This window comes from Orbicella franksi, chromosome 5 (assembly GCF_964199315.1).
Source record: "Orbicella franksi chromosome 5, jaOrbFran1.1, whole genome shotgun sequence".
Classification (NCBI taxonomy): domain Eukaryota; kingdom Metazoa; phylum Cnidaria; class Anthozoa; order Scleractinia; family Merulinidae; genus Orbicella; species Orbicella franksi.
The window spans coordinates 8,912,029-8,934,434 of NC_138149.1; the positions used below are offsets into that span (position 1 = coordinate 8,912,029).

The following is a 22,406-nucleotide window of genomic DNA, read 5'->3' on the forward strand; positions in this document are numbered from 1 at the left end:
CCTTCAAAAATGCAACTGCAGTAGGCAATACTAATTTTTGCCATTGAGCATTTACTGAGTATAAACAGTATTTCGCAGTTTCTCGATCACCGTCGTGTTCGAAGACTTAACATGCTTATACATAATCAGGAATGAAGGTTCAGGGCTGAAGACATCTTTTCTCCACAGCGCCGGTCGTATTTCATTTGGATTGCTTCTTAACGAAGGGTATAATAAGACAGAATATGAAACTTGCAAAAAAAGTCAGTAAGGGAAGCTTTTTCTAGTAGCTATATCCTGTATTTTGTACTAAGTTTATTCCTAAAGGCTGACTTTATTCCTTCGTTAAATTAGATATTTCGATATGTTCATATAGTCACGAATTACATTTCAATGTAGAATACTTCAGGTCACCTGGCGAAGAAGGACTACTTCAAGACATTTCTACCTTTCACATGCAAAGCATATTTGCAAGATGGCCCGCATTTAGAACATGGCAAATAACAGTAAAGTATAGAACTTTTTTAATTCCTTTGTTTCACCATTTACCTGACTCGGTTAATACGTCGAGGCTTATAAATTGTAATGTAAAACTGTTCGCTAATTTCTCGCAGTGAAAATTGTATTCACCTCGTCCTAAACAGAATTCACTGCACTTTTTTATTCAGTGGCACAGCTGTAGTAGTTCAATACTTGGTGTTTCTTGACCATTAAAACAGACCACGAATTCTAACTTTTCAAAGAGAAATCATCTTAACAAATGATTACCTGGCAAAAAATATGACCGCGGTATTTCAAATTATTACATGGCATTTCTTTAGTTCTATAGTTTTTTCAAAAGAAGAAAATACTAGGCTACTGGCAAAATGGAAGTTTTCTTTCACTTTGGAGAGAGAAACAGCGAGACCCTTAGACCTGTCTCAGCAGCAAAACACTGATTTATAATTTCTCTTTCGGCTGCCGGTTTGCGCTTGCCTTCGAAGTTCGAAGAGCACATAAAATTCTAGCCGGGAATAAAAATCAGGCTCAGCGTGATCATTCAAGAACGTTTCAGAAAACATTTTAGCGATCATTCACCGCCACTAAAAGCTGTGCTTTTTAGTCGATCTTTAGCAATGGCTCCCTCCCTTTGAAACTTTCACCAACTCTTTGAACTAAGAGCTTTCTGAAACTGACTGCGATCGGCCGATCGAGCTACTTGTTCAAATGCACCTTTTCGGTTAAAAGATTATAGTTTCTTAGGCTCAGTTACTGAATGGCTGGTATACAGAAATATTTCCTGTCATCAATTCCACGTTCGTCCATGACAAATTAGGAGAAGATAACTCCGTCCATTTTGCAGAACTTGTCGTTGTTACAGTCTATCAATCGTTTCGATCACTGTCGAACATACATAAATTTATCACGAACACCATGACTGTTCTTGTAAAACTGTTATTCGGTAAGAAAAAGCTGAGAGGGTGAACGGATGACTTGATGAATGACTTTGTGAATGGCTTCATGAATTGACCTATGCAAGGCATTATTTTAAAGGCTTGTTTATCTACAGTTTTAACATATCGTGTACCTACTCGGTCGTACCAAACCCTAATCATTATAGGACGTATCTACGTGATACTAAATTGATGACTAGTGTCATCCTTCGGCGATAATTAAATTTTACTCCGAATACTGTTAATTTTAGACGCTTTATCAGGGTGCCAACGAAAATTCCTGTTCAAAATAATATTACAACTCATTTCAAATAATTTAGCTTAGAAAGCGTTTAAGAATTAGATGATCGAATGACACTAACTAGTGACCGTCAGATTATCCGGCTTGGCAATACGAGCATTGTGATGGAATCGTGATGGAATCGTGATGGAATTTAATTTGTTCTCGCGTTCAGACTAAATCGTTACCCCGACAACTGAGCGAATGCCGATATTAAAAAAGCTACTTTGCTTTTTCCCTTCCTCAAACAATCATACAAACCGATAGAACATAACAATGTAACATTCAGAAAGATTTTCTTACCTTGTACTTAGTTTCACACCGCTTCTGAGTGAGTATTCTCTTTTTACCAAACTGCGGAGTGACAGCACAAATAGGAATCAACAGATCCCTTTCCAAGAATCGTCAATGATTCTAGGAAACGCTTTTGTAGTTTCCAAAAATATTTTTCCGAGAAAACAAGATTATTATCACATGATAACGATGCGTGACGTAAGTATTTGTTTTTCTTTTTTGTTTTTGACCACATCCCGTATGTAAGATGGCGAGTAGAGCAGCTTGTCAGTGGCGCGTCGTTTAAAAAAAGTGGCCGCGGTGTCATGCATTGAAAATGATTTTGCCTGTGTATTTGGTTTGGCGTAGGCGGAGGGGGAAAATAGGTTTGTGCAGCGGATTTGGGTAAAAATGTTTTCATGACCACATATTCAACCAATATTAATCTGCACGGATTTGAATTCTTTTTTTTTTTTTTCTTTTTTTTTTTTTTGTGCAAACTAACGTAGAATAGGTATATTGATATATTTGGAGCACTTTGGATTAGTAACTATTGTCGAGGGTTAACCCATAATAGGGAACGTTCACCAAAAAATTTGTACAATCTAAAAGTCTAAAAATCTAAAAATACAATATTTCATAATACTAATGGATAAAAACTCTCGTTATGTTGTTGGGAGGGGAATCAGAGGTTTTAAAACCTTCCTGTGATCTCCAAAAATACTCTAGATTGTCGGATTTTCCGGCCTAGAAATTGCACCTGAGTTTCGTAGGCCAACTCTTTTCCATGACCGCTTAAGACCGAGACTGAGTGAATCGAGTCACACTGAGAGGAGAGAGAGCCCTAGAGCTTCTTGCATTGTAGGTTCAAAACTTTGTATCGGAAACAAATGGATCAAATGCATAATTTGGCATTTTTGCTCCATCTGGGCCTTTCTTCTACCTGCCACCCGCCCCATCACGTCTAGGAAACTGTTTTTTTTAGAAATCAAGCAAGAATGTCAAATAAACGCAAATTGGTTTTATTTTTGCTTCGTTTTTCTAACAAACGAGCCTTGCATATGGCCTGTTTCACTGTGTGCTACAGAGATTTTAACTAAATTTATTTCATTATATTTGTTTCTGGCATCGTTAAATTCAACTGAACGTTTATAATTCAGACTTATTCGACAAGAGAAACACAACCCTTTTAGACCAGGCTTCTCTAGGGAAAAATGAATTAAGCTTTCGAAGTTGTGTGCTTTGTATTGCAGCCTAAACAAGTTCATTGTTTTAAAAATAGCTCGAGCTTATTTAGCTTGGAAACATCAAAACCGCCGAAAACTCTTTGGCATTGTGTTTTAACTAAACCGCTGTAAAAAGACTACAACATCACTTAGAAACACAATAAGAGACGTAGACTAACGGTACACGTCTCCAAACATTTGCTAGTATAAAACTATTTTTTACTTGAAAATTGCCATTGAAAATTAGAACATATTTGTTTATTTATACCATTAACCTAAAGGTGTATCTCTCTTTACCTTGTAACTATCTCTACTGATTCCTCTGTTTGACAGGCATGTATTCAAGCTTATTTTGAGTAATTACAGCAGTTCTATAATCTTGCATTTACATTTTACTTCAGGTATTCTGAAGTATGAATTACTTCGTATATTCTACTGAAAATTATCTACGTAGCAAGCTGTATCTATAACGAGTAAATAGGAATTAGGTTCGTGTTTGAAAGTAGGAAGAACTTTGGTAACTGTGAAATTACGCGCCTATGTTTATTCCTGACTCACAAATTAGAATATAATCGAGCTATTGGGTCAAGAATCCTAAAGGCTCATGTTTTTACATAGTCTGTGAGTCAAAGGCAAGCCTAGGACACGTTCAAAACTATGCCCTCGATCTTACTGGTCAACAAGTTTAACTTTGCTAAAAAAAGGTAAATACGAAATGCAACGGCTGACAGGCAATGGTATTTTATGTTGCCGGCCACTGTCAATATGGAAGCGCCCGCCTATTTGCCTGCATTGACGCAACTTCTGTTAGAGGCAAGATTTCTTTGCCTTCTTAAACGGTATAAAATAACTCAAACTAAGCTAATATCGTTTCTCTGAGAAAACAAACAAACAAACAAACAAACAAGCAACTTCTATGTTCACCAAATAAGAATAAAATATTGCAATGCTCACTATAGTCATGCTTTTGCTCGTGCTTTTGCTCTCGAAAATTTTTACGGATTTGAGAAGTAAAAAAAAATATGCATTTACTGGAACCTTAAACTCCACGCTAGAGAACATGCACGGGTTTGAAATTTTTTTCTCATCAGAACGTGGATCACCGTACATGTATTACTTGACTTTTTTAAAACTGAATTGTTCGATTTAGTTTAGATCCACTGATTAACACATGCGTAGGAACATCGGCAGCAGCATCTGAAATGTATCCTTGAATATTCTCAGCTAGTCCAAACACTTGCCACACCCTGTCAGATCAATGCAAATAAGATCATGCATTAGTTTTTATTTTTACCTTTACACGTTATTGTACGATCCATTGCATAATAAGAATTTTCACGACTACCCATTCAAATGGTCAAAATTTTGCTTCGCGACCATGTAGGGATCCATATACTTCGTTTCTATTGTGACACTGCTTGTCTGTAGAGGAAATTCAGCTCCTTCCCATTTCACAACTGAGTTGCCAGGAAAAATGAAGGTAAAATGTAACCCTTTTTTTAAACTAGGAGATATCAGGAAACCCGAATGTGCAATGAAAACGCAAATTTCTAAAACTGGGTTGTCTCGCTTTGGAGATAATAACCGATCACAATTCAGTTTTGGTCATGTCACGTGACGTTTAACGTGTAATTATAACGCCTGATATTGAAAGAAATAGTCTACCGGGTTAATGAAAGGTTTCCTTTTTAAGTAAAATGTCACTTATCTATTCATTAATTTCATTTAGCATCTACCTTAGGGTATCCTGTCTTTGACTCGCATCAAAATATTCTCTGAAAGCTGTAGGGCCTGCTCAGCCATCTGGGCCGAGTAAACTTCGTTTGGGATCTTGGGGAAGGACACCTGATCTGGATAACGCATGCGCGCGGAACTAAGAACAAGTCTCTCTAGACTACATGCTAAGTCGGTTAATTGGGAGTCATTTAAACCATCGCAGTTCTGATCCAAGTTGTGGACACTAGTCTTGTCAGCATCTATTGTGTATTGAGCCGCCTTTAGTGCCTTCTCTGCTGCCTATAGGAGAACAAATCCATACAAAGTATTCAACGGAGGCACTGGTTACCAATTCTATTCACGGAGATGTTAGCTGTACTTGAACATATAATAAACAATGTTTTGTAAAGGCGGTTGAAGAGAGAACACTTTCGCACATTCATTCTTTTTTTTTTCTAACACGATAACTGCCTGGCTAATACTTCAAGTAAGAATTGATTCATTTCGCGGTCTTTTATTCTCGATCCAACTTGTTGCCTTTCAGTGGTATATTTCTTTTGTACATGAAAGTAACAAAGATTGATCAAATGGCAAGCAAAGTACATATCAATTATTTTAAAAAAAAACTTAAGAATGGGAAATTCCGAAGTTGAGTTTTTATAGCCTTATGAATATCATTGCGGGTCTCTTAAATAAGTCTAAAATGATCTTTACCGGCAAATTAACCAAACAAAGCCTTTCTTACCTGATGGCATTTAAAGCATACCCACTCAAAAGAAGGCCTTCTGGAATCAATTTCATTTGTACCGGCTGCAAGGTCAGCTTCAGCCTGTCTGAACCAACGCTTAGCCTCTTCAGGCTGCGGATTTCTAAGGCAGAACCTTGGAGGAATTTGACGTGATGACGATTCCAAGGAAACGTCCAAATTAGCGAGTCTTTCTTTGTACTCCTCACGCCGCGTGCCATGCTCTATTGCACGTGTTACCCAAGCATCAATATATTCGTCGTAAGAGCCACCCAGTTGCGAGATTGTATTCTTGATGTGCTCAAACGCCTCTGAGCAGAATTCTTCATCTCCCAAGTTCTTCTCTGGGTGCCAACGTAGAATTAGCCGCTTCACGATTTGTCGTTTTTGTTCTTCTGGTAGTCTCCATGCATCCTCCAGTTGCTCTGAAATCTCTCCAAAAATCGCCTCTTTGTTTCTGTTTCTGGGGCGTTCTTTCTCCCTTTCAGATATATCTTGTATACGGTGGAATTTGTACAAGACGGCAGCATTGACCTCAATCGGTTCTTTGTCGTATCCAATGTTGATTTGGTACATCTTTGTCAAGAGGATAGCATCTTCATCCATCACTTCGACCTCCTTGATAATCACAGCGTAGATGTACGTAGCGACCCCTTCCTCGAGTTGGAGACTCGGGTCATGTAGCTGATAACCCACATATTCCCCAGGTTCAAATTCCAAAAAGGCGTCATTCAGCAGATGATGCTCCTCGATTGGAATAAAGCCACCTGGCTCTGCATAAATGCCCATATCTGTTCCATCATAGGTGTCATCTCGTCGAATGCGCCTCCTATCCAGTAGAGGCCATATGTCACCAAGCGGACAATGCAACATCTCAGGAATTAGTACCATTTTCTTTCCCAGAAGCTCACCATAAATCTCTTCAATTACCTGGGCTATCAAGGAGGCAGCGTTGCTCATTCCTGTTACAGAATTCAAATACACCTTCAACTTTTCCTTGCCAGACACCACAACTTTCTCTTGAAAGAATGGTACATCTTCCTCACTTCCGGAAATGAGTTGACCGTTGTGAAAGAGTGAGGTTTTAAGGCTTTCTACGGCACAAAGCTCTATGTTTCGAAGACCATATTCAATATCAGCGGCTATTCCTTCATCAAATTGCTTCTTCTGCGAGTCAACGTGTCGAACAATTCTGATAATGCCCTGTACAAATTGAGCAGACAAAAGCCTCGTCGTCAATGCACTGACAGCCCCACTTGTCACTATTGCACCGTCGGTGAGTTTTTCTTTTACCACAGAGGACAGCATCACTGGTTGTAAAGGTGTAGGCAATTTCATCATTAGCTCTTCGTAGTTTGTCATGGCAGATTTTGGTCTGGCATCCAGCAGGCTAAGCTCAAGCACAAAACGTATGTTGAGCCTCGCGATCCTTGGTCCGTAAGCAGGTACATCATCGAAAACCAGCTCGGTGGACTTGTGCAAAGTCATAGGGATTTTTTTCAGAGGCTTATCAGAGGAGCGCGTTTCTGGAAACTTTGGTGGTAGGTACAGATATTCAGGAAACGTCGCTGGTAAGTACAGATTACATACTGCTGACGCTTCAACAGGATCGTCTTGAAGCCTTGCAAAGAAACCTTTCACTGCCTTGGAACACATTCTTATTTCATTTTGGTGCAATTTGTCATCCCGGCTACTTTCCTGCAACATCTCCAAAACCATGGCATAATGGGTAGCTCGAACAGCCTTGGAACAGCCCAGGTACTCAAACAATCGCTGAAACTTGCCAAATTCGGGGGGAATTTTGTATAGATATGGCTTAATCTCAAGACTTTCGTACAACTCAAGGACTGCCTGACTGGGCAGAATGAACCTCTTTCCTTCTTCAACTAAAATGCATGGAGTAGTTTCGAGGAGCCTTTTCGCTTCATATCCTGTGGTCGCGTTGACCTGCAGGAAGGCGTAAATACTTTCCATGACCGCCATTACCGCGGAGCGTTCTTCAAGTGAAGCAGTTTGTATCTTCCTTTTACGTTCAAAATGGATGCAAATGTTTTCGCAATGACTAACTACAAGATTTACCGATGGCTTCTTCACAATTTGGAGCTGGGCGAGAAAAGAATTGCAGTACTGCTCGATGTTGACACCATGAGGACGATCAAATTCGTATTGACGAGACCTTGGATCTGCCCACCCTGGAAGCAAGTGTGCTTTCGTCCATACGATGTCTTCGTAATCCTTGAAAACTGCCCCTTTGAATGCAATGAAGGGAACTTCGCCATCCATTGTTGCGCCTAAAGCTCGACAGACTGTTAGCAGTGGTTCTGTAACAGGGTCTGCAGCTACGAAGGGAATATCACAGACCATTTGTAAAAGACCTTCACCCACTACATTGGGTCGAGAGATTAGGTGATCCACCAGAATACGTGACCTCGTGAATGTATTCTTATTTCGCTTTGTGGCAGCTTCGTGTGCAACTTCTGTAGCAAATCTCTGAAAATCATCTTTAGAAACATTCTGCACCAGGCCTATCATTTCCAAAAAGGGCAACCATTCTTCTGAAGCGAAAGGGTCTGGTGGAAACTCGTCCTCTGTTAGCATGGACTTGAAAACAGGAATTCGGGGATCACAGAAACTCGACGCAGTCATCAACGTGCCGTCCTTGTTTGGAATGAACTTCACTGTTTTCAAATAATCTAACAGCTTTTGCCTCCCGATTTCTCTTTCATTTTTCTGTTTTGAACTTCCTGAATAATGAAATTGGCAAATATATCTGATATGAGCCAATGTTCCTTCTTCACTGAAATACGGAAAACATTTGAAAACAAACTCGAGATACGCTTCAACAGGAGAGACACTTTCAACGTCCAAGAATTCATAAAGATCTGACAGGCTTGAGTTGGATTTCAAAAACAAACAGTCAAGAACTGATTCCACAACATCCATCTCTTCTTCGGGTAATTCATCAGGTATAATACACGATTTTCTCTCCTCGAGTTTTGCAAGACCACCTCTTGCTGTGGGGTAAAATGGCAGCTTCCTCAAGATTTCTTTGTCAACATCTGTGAGACTTTGCACGTTCCGGTTAAAGTACTCTAGGACAACTGTTGCATGTGAGGGCTGTAATTTCCCCTCAAGGGAAAGAGGATCCGTTTCTAGAGCCTGTTTGAGTGCTGTAAGAAGGGACTTTGGTGTCTTGAGAGAGGCTACGAGATTACGTACGAACTGGTACGAATCTGGTTTGGTGTAAGGTGTGGTAAGCAAGTATATTGTTGTAATTACTACTGAATTAACCTTTGGTAAGCCCAAAGATCCTACAATAGTAGCCAGATTCCGATCTGAGATACCACAGTCAGAAAAGTCAAGAACAGTTTCAGCCATACAAAGCGGCACCAAGAAATGATCTGTCAATATTCGTTTGTTCACAACAGTCTTTGAAGAAAAAGATGTGGAGGATCTTTCCACGTGGATCGTTTTCGTTGCGGGAAGAAGGCACCATTTAGATAGTGGCGAAAGCAGCGTACGAATGAATTCTTCTTTACAGTCCTCAGTTATCTCTGCTTTAGTCATTGCATCGTTGACAAACTCTTGCAAGAAGCTCCAAACCCTATAGATCCACTGGTGATTAGGCAAGGTGGCAGATGGGTCATCTGGGCACCATTTCACATAGTGATCTTCGCTTATGTAGCTGTACGGTAGGGTTTGGTGTAACAACGAAGCGAACATTTGTACATCCAAAGGTCGAAAAACGGGGTACTTTACGCATTCGGGGCTGCTAAAAATGTCGCTACGGACTTCTCTGTGAACAAAAATGGACGGGGAACATGGAAAAATATTTTGGTAGCGACTCAGACATCGGGGATTACTTTCGCTAAAAGCATTCAAGTTGTTGTCCTCAGTAAGAAGCAGTGGAAGTCCAGAGAGACTCTTCAAAAAATGGTCGTCGTCTTTGCAGTACTTGAGGACACGGATCACTCCTTGTTCGTTTTTGAATGGTGTCTTGTTCACAGGGCATGGAATCTTCCCAACATTGCAAAGCGGATCAGGATCACCAAACGATTTGTAGAAATCCATAACTGCAGTGGGTGAAACACAAACCACCTCCACTTCTGCCTTCTTGAGTGACTCGAAAGTGGTCATTGAAAATGCGACAAGTTTTAAACCAGTCTCGAGCAAGGTTTCTTCAAATTTGGACTTCCGCCTGATTCTTCCTTCTTCTCTTTTTATTCTTTTTTCTTTCTCTTCTTTGCTTTCAAGGCCACATTTTCGGGGTGTGGCAGCAAAACAGCCTTTTATTTCGAGATTGTTGAAGTAGATTTTATCTTTTCCGGTACCTGACAGTGGAAACCACTCTACCTGGACTCTCTCAGAACCGTACGATTCCTCACGGCGGCAGCTAGAATTCTCTTCCGCTTTCCTCACTAATGGGATCAAGCGCATCTTCTTTTTGCTCATCATTTGGTAGACTGCCTCAACCAATGTCTTCCAGTACGTATCCTCTATGGGTAACCTTGGAAAGAGCTCCTCATATGTACTTAACTTTCGTAAAGTCGTACTTCTGCAGTTACTGCGAGATTCAGTACGAGATTCAGCACGATCCTGAACGATAGGCAAATGGAGGAAAACGCGAACTCCGTCTAGAAGGGTCAGATAGCATGACGCAATGACGTCGCGCAACAAGGCATTGTTCCAATCAGTCCTGTAGTTGCCGGTTACATCTCTCCACAAATTTCTCCTTGCCTCGTGGTCCAATGCAAAGTGCCCATTGATGTGAACTGGCAAATCTGTTTCAAGTGGAAGTGGAAGAAAGCAGTACGCTTTCTTCTTCCTATCTAGCTGCTCCCTCGAGTTTGTACTTTCCAGAAGGCACGCAACACCACCTCGAGGAAGCATCCCCAGCTTTTGTCTCCTAAAAGCATCGACAATTCTCTTGTCCACCGCTTTCTCAAAGCCAACCTGTTGGACAATCAACCATGTTTCCTCTCTGCCGGATGAATCTCTCAACTTCATAGTATACATACACTTTTGGACATTTACGCTTGTGGGTAGGGAATTGTTGCTCTCTTTCACACGATTCCCGATCCCTTTGATACAATCAGCGAATGCTTTCCTCTTTCTGTCATCATCTTCGGAGAGAAGCACTTCAACAGAGTATCTGTCCGTCAGCTTCCCTGATGATTTATCTATTCCACAAAGACTAATCTTCTTCACATTGTTAACAAAAAGGAGAATGTCGAAAAGCTCCTTCTTCAGGTCTTCCATCATTTCGTCTAATTTCTTCACTGTTACCACAGCTGACGATATGTTAGAAGTTGGTGCCATTTCCTCCGTTCGTAGGGGAAGCCTGAACATTGTTGAATTCTGGATGGAAAAAAGATCCTCGAGATAACAAGGGAAGACATCTGGGAACTTTGTTCTCATTTTCTCTATGTCTTTATACATTCTGCCAGGTTCTTTATCGGTTGCATTCGGGACATACTTGCAATGTGGGTCGAATACACACAACACATCTCCAATTTCTTTTCCCCTTGACATGAATGAGGGCACATCAGTCAAGTGGTAGACAGCATTGAATCCGACACCATATTGGCCGGTCTTGTTTGGATCATCGCCCTTACTACCCTCGCCAAGGGTTTGTATTCCTTTGATATCTGCATTAGTGAAAGGTTTGTTGTTGTATACACACAATGCCGGACCTTGCAGTGGTTTCCAGCTTTCTTTCAACACTCTTTCATCAGGATGGTATCTTGGGTCCTTTATGAAACAAATTTCGGTTGCTCGCGCATCATCTGCATTTTGAAGAAGTTCTTTCAAGATGTCCTTCTCACATGGGTAACCTGTAAGAATCCGTTTCAGACGAGTTGTGAGTTTCTCTCGTTGTCCACAGGGAAGCCCAAAGTCATGATGTTGTAGGGCTTCGTCTCTTCGTGTTTTAACACCCAAGTGAGAACATGTTGGCCACGGAATTTTCTCACTGACAAATTGAATACTTTCGTCGTCATCATCATCGGATATCCAAGGGCAGTCCTTCATACAAAGTTGAGATACTGGTCGCATTACTCTCTTACAGGAAGGAAGATAAATAGATCCCCATTTATCAGGTATTTTTGAACAATCGCCAGTTGACCATTCGAGTATCTCCCCTAGTTGAATCGCCATGTGGACTGTCACTTCTAGAGTTTCCTCATCAAGTTGCCTGTCATGGAAATGTCGCTCTACCCGTTGAAGACTTGAGATGAAATCTTTCTCCTCAAACTTCTCTTTCACGCCAGCAAGTTTCATGATATCGGAACAGGAATCGGCAAGATGTTCTGGAAGCTTATAAAGGTACGGAGAGCAGTTTGCGTTAATTTCCAGGGCCACCTGGTCTGCAGGGAGAAATCTCTTCCCTGATAGAATGAACTTCTTGTCAACTAAAAATTGCATGATCTCAGGGCTGTGACTGCTCATCATTCCCTGCAGAAAGGAATACGCCTCAGTGCAAACACGGTTGACTTCGTCATAACCTTCGCGATCCAATGAATCGATGTCAGTGCATATTGCTTCTTCAAGCTGGCTCATTATATGCTGAATGCTGACTTCTTTGTTTCTCAACTTCAACAATTCTGTCACCTTTTTGTGGATTTCCAGGTCAACAAGGGGCTCCGTGCAACATACAAGATACTTCTTTTCCTTCAGGAATACATCTTTTGGTGCGACCAGAAGCTTTCTTCTGCGTTGAAATTCGTCTCCTTTCCAGGGAAGGGGAAAGTGCTCTGGTTTTCGAAGAACTGGGAGAAATTTAGCCTCTACAAGGCGTGTCATAATGGGTTCTGTAGGACCTTTACCCTTGCCTTTCATTTTCTTTTGAATAAATGAGAGCAACACCTTTACACGCTTGACTGCCGCTTTGCTGTCAACTGCATTTATCCTGTCGATACTCTCTGCTCTCTCTGCAATCTCCTTCCAAGGAAGAACATCTGACACCATTCCAAGCTGTTCAAGTTTGGTTAGTCGTTGACGGTTAAGAAAGGTTTCGTCAGTTCCACAAGGAAATTTGCCATCGTCAGGGCAGAATAGAGTGGATATTTCTGTGTTTGGATTTACAAGTTGGCTAGGACACTTCAGACTTTTGCCACGGGGTGATGCTGGAATACTGGCATGCGTCTTTATCAGTTCATCTAGATCTCTAATGTTGTTATCCAAAACATGCAGCACCAATACATCTCTCAGGTCTGAACGAACTTTCAGAATGTTTGGAAAGAAAATCTGATGGAAAAAACGTCTCTTGTCGTACGTTCTAGTCTGAATTATTTCCCACAGACCACAATCGTGAAAAGACTGGAACACGTCTGCTGGCAAATCGATTACCACTTCGTCTTCTTTAGCCAACGTCTGAAGCACGGCAAATGAAGTGTCACCTATTTGAGGCTCCAAGCGAAACCTTGGATCGAGAAACACTACATGACGTATGTCAACCCATTTACGTCCATCTGCGGAGAATAGGGCATGATCTCCAACGGCAAGTTGTTCATAGAAGGACTGCAGGACAGGCCAACAGTCTCTATGTACTTCATCAGCCTTTGGCCATAATGCATGGCACTTATAAGAGCCGTCATCTGGAACAATTGACTTGATGTCTTCAAGAAGAGAAAAATAGGCAGACAAAATGGAGTCTTGCATAAGTACTTTGTTCCAGTCGAAGCCGTGGCATCTCTTGTCGTCTTCAACTTTCGACTGTAAGTGACGTCTGTTAGCAGCTAATGCGAAAGCTCCATTAATGTGCAATGGTAGGCCACTATGGATTGGAAGTGGAAGATAGCAGAAGATGACACCATTATGCGTTGGTTCATCCCCATCAACTTTAGCAGGCAATGGCAAAAATGTCTTATTTCCAGTTGGTACCAAACGAACAGCTGCTCCACCTGATGGAAGGAGACTTTCGTCGGTTTCCACAAACTGCATTGCTGAACCATTGCCCATTGCAGAAACCACGAGCCACGTGAAACGCTCATGACCAAGACACCCGAAACCGTTAAAGAACTTCAAGCCCAGTGTAGTAAAACGACAATCGATATCAACTACTATGGAACATTCAGGGAATTTACTTGGATGGACAGTGTGGTATCTTGCCTCCCTCGCTACCTTCGATGACGCTTGAAGAAAGCAACATTGCCTCAGGAAACGCTGCTCTCCAGCATCCAGTTTCTTTGCAGTAACTGGTAATGTCACCGGGAAAGACAATTCTCGAAGAATTCCTTCCTGGGACATTGATTTGGAGACCTGAAACATCAAAGCAGGCAGAGACTCTTGACTTGTTTTTCTTGGCAAACTGTAGATTTCCACACGCAGAACATTTTGTGTAAAAAGAAGCAAAGACCTCGACCTATGAATGAGCATTTGTAGCAACTCTCGTATTTCGCGGTCGTCGTAGTTCAGCTTCTTTATCTCACTTCCCAGGGCTTGCTCTCGAGTCCTCAACGGAAATCGAAAAAGCGTTCCATTAAATGAGTTGTCTTCCTTGCTCAAATGCAAATCGCAGCCAAAGATGCCGTTAAATGGTTTGAATTGATTTGCGAATTTGCAAAGCCTCTTCACATCTTTGTTGAGATTGATCTTCATCCCTGGCTTCCTTTTGTTCCTGATGGCCTTCCCGAGGTATGACGTGTGAGGATCAAAAATGACAAAATAGTTCCTACTTAAGATCATGGGCACATCTGTCAAATTGTACACCGCATTGAAGCCAAGCCCAAACCTACCAATCTTTTCGGTATCGTGCTCTTTTGTTGCTTCGTTGAGTTTTGCAATGTTCTCAAAATCTTTATCTCTGAATTCAGCGTCGTTATAGACCCACAAAGCAGGACCTTGACAACCTTTCATGCCTTCGTCAATCAAGCAAGTCATGGCATCCTCGTTCATTCTTTCATCATAGAGAAATCTGACTTCAGTGGCACCGGCATCGTCTGCGTTTTGCACAAGCTCTTTTAGAACTGAAAATCCATCCGTGTACTCCTCCAGAAGTCGGTTCAGTCGAGTAGTAAGCCTCTCTTCCTGTCCAAACTCTTCTCCTATGTACAGCTCATCCGCGTCCAGAATTCTATTGGTGAGGCTTCGAACACCAAGGCGTTCGGCTGTACTGTTAGGGACATTGGGGTGTACATAAAAATAGTCCATGTCTTCATCGTCACCTTCTCTCTTCAACCAATCGTGGTCGCAGTACATACAGCACTCCACTGGCTCAAGCCTTACATGTGAGTTGTCGTCAGTGTGTGTTGGTAGAACAATTTGCCTTTTTAGCTCTTCTGTCAACTGCCCACTTGCCAACTCATTCACAATGTTGACGGATAACTGAAGATCTTGCTTTACTTCCAAAGCGCTGGACAGGACAATTCCATCATCATACTTCTCTTTAATCATGTGAAGGACCTCTACCAGAACAGCTGGATTACTGCTTTCCCTCATGCCAAAACGGTAAAACAGCTCAGCGTACTTAGCCATGTCGCTAGGAAGAGAATGTGTGTAGGGTGTAAGATCAATGTGTGGCTTGCTGAAAAGCACATGGCTAGGTGAGGAAAAGCCATCTCCATTCCACACCCAATCAAATTCTTCCAAACAGTCAAATGCCTGATCCTTATCAACGTCCTTTGCTGGCACCCGACTTAGCAGCAAGTAAATTTCGTTTACCACAACCATAAAGAGCGGTTTTTCTTCTTTTGAATACGATCTGATCACATTCTGCAAATGCTGAATGACCTGGAAGACACCGGGTGGGTACTGCCAGCCAAAATACTTGGAAACTTGACCGGATGGCTGTACTTCCACAAGAGGCATAACCGTTCCAATAAGGTTCGCAAGGGACTGACTTCTCACTTCAGTTGGCTTGAAAAAGTGTTTGCCATTTTCTTCGCCCTCTTCAAACCATGCCAGTCCCGGAGGATAGTTAGGGGGCCTTTTTCGTAATCTTGAAACCCAGGGAATGTCCTTCAGTAAGGCTCCTAACGGTTGTCCATTGAGTGACTCCAACAAGTTTTGAGGATTTTCACTGAGGAACTGCAAAATTGCCCTCGATTTCCGTTCTGCAGTTGGAAGGTGAGTAAGCCCACTTACCAATTTGGCACTTTGGTACAAATCGTATCCAGTGATGCTGTCCTCGTTTTTCATTCCAAGTTCCTCTAACATGGCGAGTACAGAACGTTCGGCGTACTTGACTGTGGGGAAGACATCTTCGTCCACAAATATTTTCTTGAGGACCATGTTTCTGGGATCAAAGAGGTCTGATGCTCTTCCGCGCCCCCGATGTTTGGAGACAAAGGGCAAGGCTTGTAATTTCTGTTTGAAAGAACCATTTTTGCGAATTTCATAAGTGTGGTTTTCCAGTACATAAGTCATGAGTTGGTCAATCTGCTCTCCAGTGTACTTTCCTCGCTGTATGTCTGGAAACACCATTTGGCAGAGTAACTCAGTTGGCGTTAGAATCTTGACGTCTAAAAGAACTGCTAAAGTCTTGGAATCGTGCTCGGTAATGTCAATCAGCTCTCGCAGAGGTGGAACCGGAAGAGAATCAGCAACCGTTGCACAAAGAACCTCCTCCTTTGATACGAACTTCTTGGACAGCGTCTGGAAAATGGGAAGCGAACACAGAAGATTGTACTCCGCTTGTCCCACAGATGACCGTCTCACACGGGCCAGAAATGACCTGAGGAGGTGCTTGTCGTTGGTAGATAACATCGTGCACACGATTTCTGAAAACCTTCCAGCTGCTGCCATCTGGCTAGAGGAACACGCCATTGCTTGCAAAACGCCTTGTACAGAAGGTGAATGTACAAACGTCCCCAAGACAGCGGGATGGTGTCTTAAATAGGCGGGAAAATCATTCATGATGATTAAACCAAGCTTCCTTAAAACATTCGTCAGTGAATCGTCTAGGCAATCATAACTTAGGGATTTGACAACAACTTTTGAAGGGCTGCAAAGTCGAACCAAGGTTACAGACGTTTGTGTCATGTCTAGTGGAATCAGAGGTAGTTTTCCAAGTCTCTGAATATCTTCCTCTGTGGTGAAATGTTCTTGAAGATATCTCCAGACAACCTTGATCCAGTCTCTTGGAGGATGGTTGTGATTACTGTCATCGGGGTACCACGGAACGGTATTACCCCTACTCCACTCAGGTGGTAGGGCCTCGCAAAGAAGAGATGGTACATCTTCCTCGCACAATAGCCGTAATTGCGTATCTTCTGTCAAACAAACATAACAACATAGTGACGGTCTCCGTCGTAAAACACTTAATATTAGGACGTTTTTCACCATAATGTTGTTATGCCAACGGAAAAGAATTAAATGATAAATACCGACATGCTTCAGTTGTCTTTGTTACAATTTTGGTAAGCTTATTCGTTGTAAGACCGTTCTGCTTTCCACTGTGCCATACGACTTATGAAAGGAATGCCATTAACTACTTTAGATAGTAAAATAAAGAATAACCAATTGCTGGGTAAGATATAACCATACTCGTATCCAAAAAAACATTATACCTTGGTCAGCTGCATCTTCCAGCTTCCTAATGACGTCCCCATCGACTGTGTCATCAATGAAACGGTGTCCTAGACCAGGAAAAAGTTCTCGGGGATGATGAGGCGAGCAAATATAAATTTTCTCTCCCCGATATGAAAATGTTGTGAAGGCGCCATTGGAGAGGGGCAACAACTTCAAGCCGCAGAGTTCGTCAAATTTGCGGTCTTTAAGACAAAACTGAAGAAGTAGTAGTTTCTCTCGTCTATTAAGGTTCTGGTAACAAGAAGGGACTTGCTTCAGTGCTGCTCTTGTGCCACTGGGTGTGATATTCTTTACAGAAGCCCCTGCATAGCACAAAATGGCGTCTGCGACATGACTCGGCACTGAGACGACAGGCACATCAGCTGCTAGTAACACTCGCTGAAGCAGCTCTTTAGGTTCATCTCTAGACAGCAGGTCAAAGACGACTTTCTGTACTGTCAGCCACTGACCAAGATGTGCTGGGGTATAAACAACTTTTTTCTGCAGTAGCAGGGTAAACAATGGTTCTTTTATCTTCTCCCACTTTGGGTCAATGGAGCTGATATCTGGCCATGCCCTGCAAGAAACAAATAAGCGTAACACTTCATCAGATTCCTGGTTTCGATACCAGTATAGCAAGCAATGCTCTTTCCAATATATACTACAGCCTTGTAGACATTTTTGAAAATACATCATTTCTAAGCGCAATTTCCGCCGCTCTCTCAGCTCTCGTGGGTTCAGAGAACAGCGCCTGCAAATCAAGCCTAATTAAATTGTGAAAAAGAGAACTTCGATGCACTACATACTCCGTGTTTGAATAAAATAACGTTTTTCAACAAGTCTGGATTACTGCCACACGTCAAATAGTTCCACAAACTACGCTTCGTGGAAAGAACATGGGTACAAAAATACTTAAGACATGTCATGTGCTTTCAACCAGGGATGACTTCTGAGCATAGAATTAACAATCTATAACTCACGTGAAAGCACGTTTCAGGACCAGCAACAACAAATATTTCACTGTTGGAGATATATTTATCCAAGCGCAAGACAGTTATTAACCGAGTCACTGCCCTGAAAAAATGACACTTACTTGAAGATGGCTGTCTTTGGTACGAAAAATGATTTCTCGTTAATGGCTTCCAAAATCATCGTGGTATACGCTCTGGGTATGGCTTCCCCGAGAAGATACCTGTTCCATAGTAACGACTTGTCCGTCAGCTGCCGACCACAGGTCTCCCGATCCTCTTGATCCGCATTTGGAGATTTGATATAACGCCTGTTCTGACTCAAAGCAAAGAAGCCGTTAACGTGCACTGGCAAACCTGTCAAGCTCCTCTTTTGCACCGGCAGAGGCAAGAAGCAAAACACGTGGCCTTTGATGTCGGGCATTTGCAGTTTCGGACCTGTTGGCAGTGCCATGGCGACACCTACCATAGGTAGATAGTTAAGCTCTTTATCTGTCATCAGCCTCTTAAACCCCATAGAAACCTCCCCTCCACAAAAGTAATTGGTAACTAGGAAAGAATGCTGCTTCACGTGCGAGCCTAACTTTACTGTCTCTATCGTGACAGGGTAGGTTACAGTGACAGATTCCATCATCACTTTTCCAGGTTTGAACTTTGAGAGAAACTCCTTTCTCTTCCCTCGAACTATTTGGAGACTTTGATCGGCGATTCTCACTTGAAAGGTCCTTTCAGGATCAGACTCTGATTCTTCTCTAACATACAGCTCGATCGATTCAAGGTGTTGAAGAAACAGGAGAACCAAGTGAGCGTCAGCCTCAAAACTTTCAAACAGTGTATCCATCTTCTCAGCAGAGTAGAGTGTTTGTGACAACTCGGATGGTCTGGTCCTGAAAGGGAAACGGAACAAGGTGCCATCGTAAAATCCCTGGGAAAAAACATCTTCCGTACAGTCAAAGATTCCCTTGTAAGGAAGGAACTGGTCTGGTATTTCGTCCATCTCTGCGCGATCTTCATTGAGTCGCCAGTGCTTTCCTGTTCTTCTGTGGCGCTTGTCAGAAAAGTGAACACCATGAGGGTCAATGAAGCCAATTTGGGAATCACTGAGTAAACTTGGTAAATCTGAGATAGAAGAGCAACACAAACATAACTAAGAGGACCACTATGGTGTGAAGGACTTTCTTTTAAGTAACGGAATATTGAATTCAATCTTGAAACAATTGTTTCACTTTTCTAAACAAAATAGGCCAATTTAATTAACTAAAAAAAGACAAGAATTGTAAAGGTTATTTTGCAGCTGTGTTGGAAATTCACCAGGTTCAACAAAAAAATGTGAGTCTTTAAGCAGGCTCTCAGCTTCAGTTATGATTAAGAGGGCGCATACGTGTAGACCTAGTTGTTACTCTGTGAACCTTAGATTTTCTGTGATTTCATATCACTGGATGATTTTTAGTATGGCGTTCAAAAAATTTGGTCGTAGATCTCTGAAAAATTTTTTGCGTTAAGTAGGTTTGAAATGTAAATCTTTTAGTCCCGGTCCAAAACGCCGTTCCACTCATGTGCCGAACCAAGCTTGATTAAGTTTTGCTTTAGAGCGACTTTGGAGCGACGGCTGGTTCAGACGGCGTACTTGCGTCGAACTTAATTCGGGAAGCCATTGGTGACAATTTTCGACGAGAGAATATGCGTTCTGAATTCAAGAACTCTATCCAAATAGAAAAATTGTCACTAACATTTCGCTGTTATAGCAGTATTTAGGGAAGCAAATTCAAACTCTAGGTTCAGTATTTAGGCAGGTTTTCTCCTGGTTAATTCGACTTGTTAAAGGGAAATCTCATAAGCTGGGCTATTATCACGAAGAAAAACCAAAAAATGAATTTGCCCTAAAGAAACTCGCTTAAGATTGTACTGGAGATGCATGTACCTGTCATGTGAAATACAGACTTGAATCCAAGACCAAAACGGCCGACTTTCATTGGATCTTCCACTTTGATGCTATCACAGACCAGTCGAATACCCCTCCAGTCTTCTCTTGTAAACCGTGCGTTGTTGTAAGCGTAAAGCGCTGGGCCCTGTTTGAACATTTCAATAAAATATATATTAGGAAGGCTTCTGTGGAACTAGGAAGAGATTTGTGTCTTTTTGTAGCGTCCCCAAACGCAACTTGTTGAGTCATGTCAACTATAACAGTATGCCGTACATATTTGTAGATTTTCCCCTTACCTTATCAAACAACATCAGAGAAAATTTAGGCTTTTTAAGCATTATATATGTCTACGTATCTATAGTTTCTCCAAAATAAAATTGGACGGATGCACATTTTTCTGCTTAAAGATCTGTTTGTCAGACATAAACGGAAAGCATATTCTTCCGTTCAGGAAAGTGCCAAGGACACGTTCCTGTGCATGACATTGAAAACCCAAAAACCCAAAGGCTTTGACCATTAAATTAGAAGAAACCCTAAGTATTATGCCCTAGCTTTGTCAAAAATTACCGTGAAACTAAATTGAGCTGTCATTGTGAGTTATCCATTTATAGGGATTTTGGATTTTACCACAATAATCACTCTGTCTTGAACAATTCAGTGAGTTTCTTCTACGTAGTGTTAGCTGCGCATTTTAAATTTTGCGAATTTGCAACGTTACTAAGTCATAATTTTGGTTCGTTTCGATCAAAAATGAGACAAAACCATGTGTTCACCTGAAATTGTGCGAGGTCCTCATCAAAAAGATGTTCTGTGTCATGGCTGTGTTTGTCGTGCAAGAACTTCACTCGACTGGCATTTGCATCCTCAGCATTTTGAATCAGTTCCTAGACACGAGAGGCGTGAGAGATAAACAATCGCAAAAATACATATACTAACACAGGAAAATCTTTAACATCTAACGCCAAAGTGTATAAATTTCTGATATACAGACTGTTAGAAAAATAAACGAAGAGTTCTCGTACAGAGCCTCGCTGGTTTTTATTACCGATGAATGTGAAGTTGACGTTGTAATTCAGTTCTTAATTGATCCACGGTAGTCCAGTTCGCTATGTGTTGTACTGTTAGCTACTGTTTGGCAGAAGGATTATATCGTGATATTTGCAAACCTTACTATAGCAGGCAGAAGGAAGGAAATTTTGCTTCCCTGCAATCTGGGCGATTTTTGCACAAAAGTAATGTGCTTTACCTTCAGTATCTGTCCATCATCAGGATACTGATCTAGGATGGACCTCAACTGTTGGATCAGTGATGGCTGAATCAAGTCAAACCCATCGTCATCATTGTTCGCTGAGCAACAAATTAAAGAAACAAACATTAGAGGTAAGTTTCAAATAAGCCAAACACAAAGAGCTGGCCTAAGAAATATCGGAACTACTATAATTTCCCTCCCGATGGATTGAGGCTTTAAGTTACTTGCAGACAAGAATGTCACTTCAGTTTACATTTCTGATTATCTGATAATTCTGGTACATTAGGACTTAAACATGCACCACATGGACTATGGATTGACGAAAGACGTCTCTATAACCTACGCGTAGGCACTAATTCCTGAAAGCTATCATTTAAGAATGCTTCCTTACGCGAGTTATTGAAAACGGTCCCAAAATATGGAAAACTAAAAATGAAAGACCCCAACGTTTCTTACTGAAGTCGTTGTTCATTTACATGGCATGAGTTATACCTACCCATGAGCAAGATTTCAGATTTTCTTCAAATGGCTTCTTGCTGTTCCTTCACCTGATAATCACCTTAATGAGAGAACAATTAAGAATTAAAATCAGCGCGCTTTGGAGGGATGTTACTAAAACGGGAACTGGGAACCGGGAACCGGGAACGGGAGTCTGGGAACGAGTGTACAGCAGTAACCCGCCTGAGAATTTAAAATGGCGGACAAAGGAAAAGAAAAGGGAATAATTTGGGTGTGATACGGTTGTAAACGTGATTTTCTACCGGCTGTGCCTTAGATCATGTGACCAGTACCTTCTTCTTAGAGCAGAGTCCGACCGATATTGGGATAAACAATATCGTAAATATTCTTTTTCTTTGACCATCGCAGCTTTATAAGAAGTAAATGGCGTCTGGGGAGAAAATCGAATTGGTATTATTACCGATGATCAAAGCATGAAATGGCGCCTGGGAAGAAAATCGAATGGATTTTATCACATGCTACTCCAATCGGTCAGACTAAAGTCGTTCTTAAATAGAATTTCAAGCCTTCACAGTGTTGTCATATCTTCTCACTCTGTGCGCGAACTGTCATATCAATGTTTAAAAATAGCAACACGCAACATGAC

The 22,406-nt window shown here is 41.6% G+C and overlaps 2 protein-coding genes across 4 annotated transcripts in view; both read right to left on the reverse strand.

Annotated features, from left to right (window-relative positions):
• Nucleotides 1–2,270, reverse strand: part of LOC145488563 (sacsin-like) — a 28,561-nt gene extending 26,291 nt beyond the window's left edge. The window contains exon 1 of the mRNA XM_081467448.1: nt 1,996–2,270. The gene's annotated coding sequence lies outside the window, so the exon portion shown is untranslated. The remainder of the gene's footprint in view (nt 1–1,995) is intronic.
• Nucleotides 2,271–2,651: 381 nt separating this feature from the next.
• Nucleotides 2,652–22,406, reverse strand: part of LOC145488561 (sacsin-like) — a 44,476-nt gene continuing 24,721 nt past the window's right edge. For all 3 annotated transcript variants that reach the window (XM_081467443.1, XM_081467441.1, XM_081467442.1), the window contains 9 exons: nt 21,798–21,860; nt 21,299–21,399; nt 20,826–20,936; nt 20,050–20,197; nt 18,254–19,247; nt 17,160–17,737; nt 5,653–16,862; nt 4,928–5,207; nt 2,652–4,438 (listed from right to left, as the gene is read on the reverse strand). In XM_081467443.1, the coding sequence (XP_081323569.1) occupies nt 4,929–5,207; nt 5,653–16,862; nt 17,160–17,737; nt 18,254–19,247; nt 20,050–20,197; nt 20,826–20,936; nt 21,299–21,399; nt 21,798–21,801 (13,425 nt within the window). In that variant the 5' untranslated portion in view covers nt 21,802–21,860 and the 3' untranslated portion in view covers nt 2,652–4,438; nt 4,928. The remainder of the gene's footprint in view (nt 4,439–4,927; nt 5,208–5,652; nt 16,863–17,159; nt 17,738–18,253; nt 19,248–20,049; nt 20,198–20,825; nt 20,937–21,298; nt 21,400–21,797; nt 21,861–22,406) is intronic.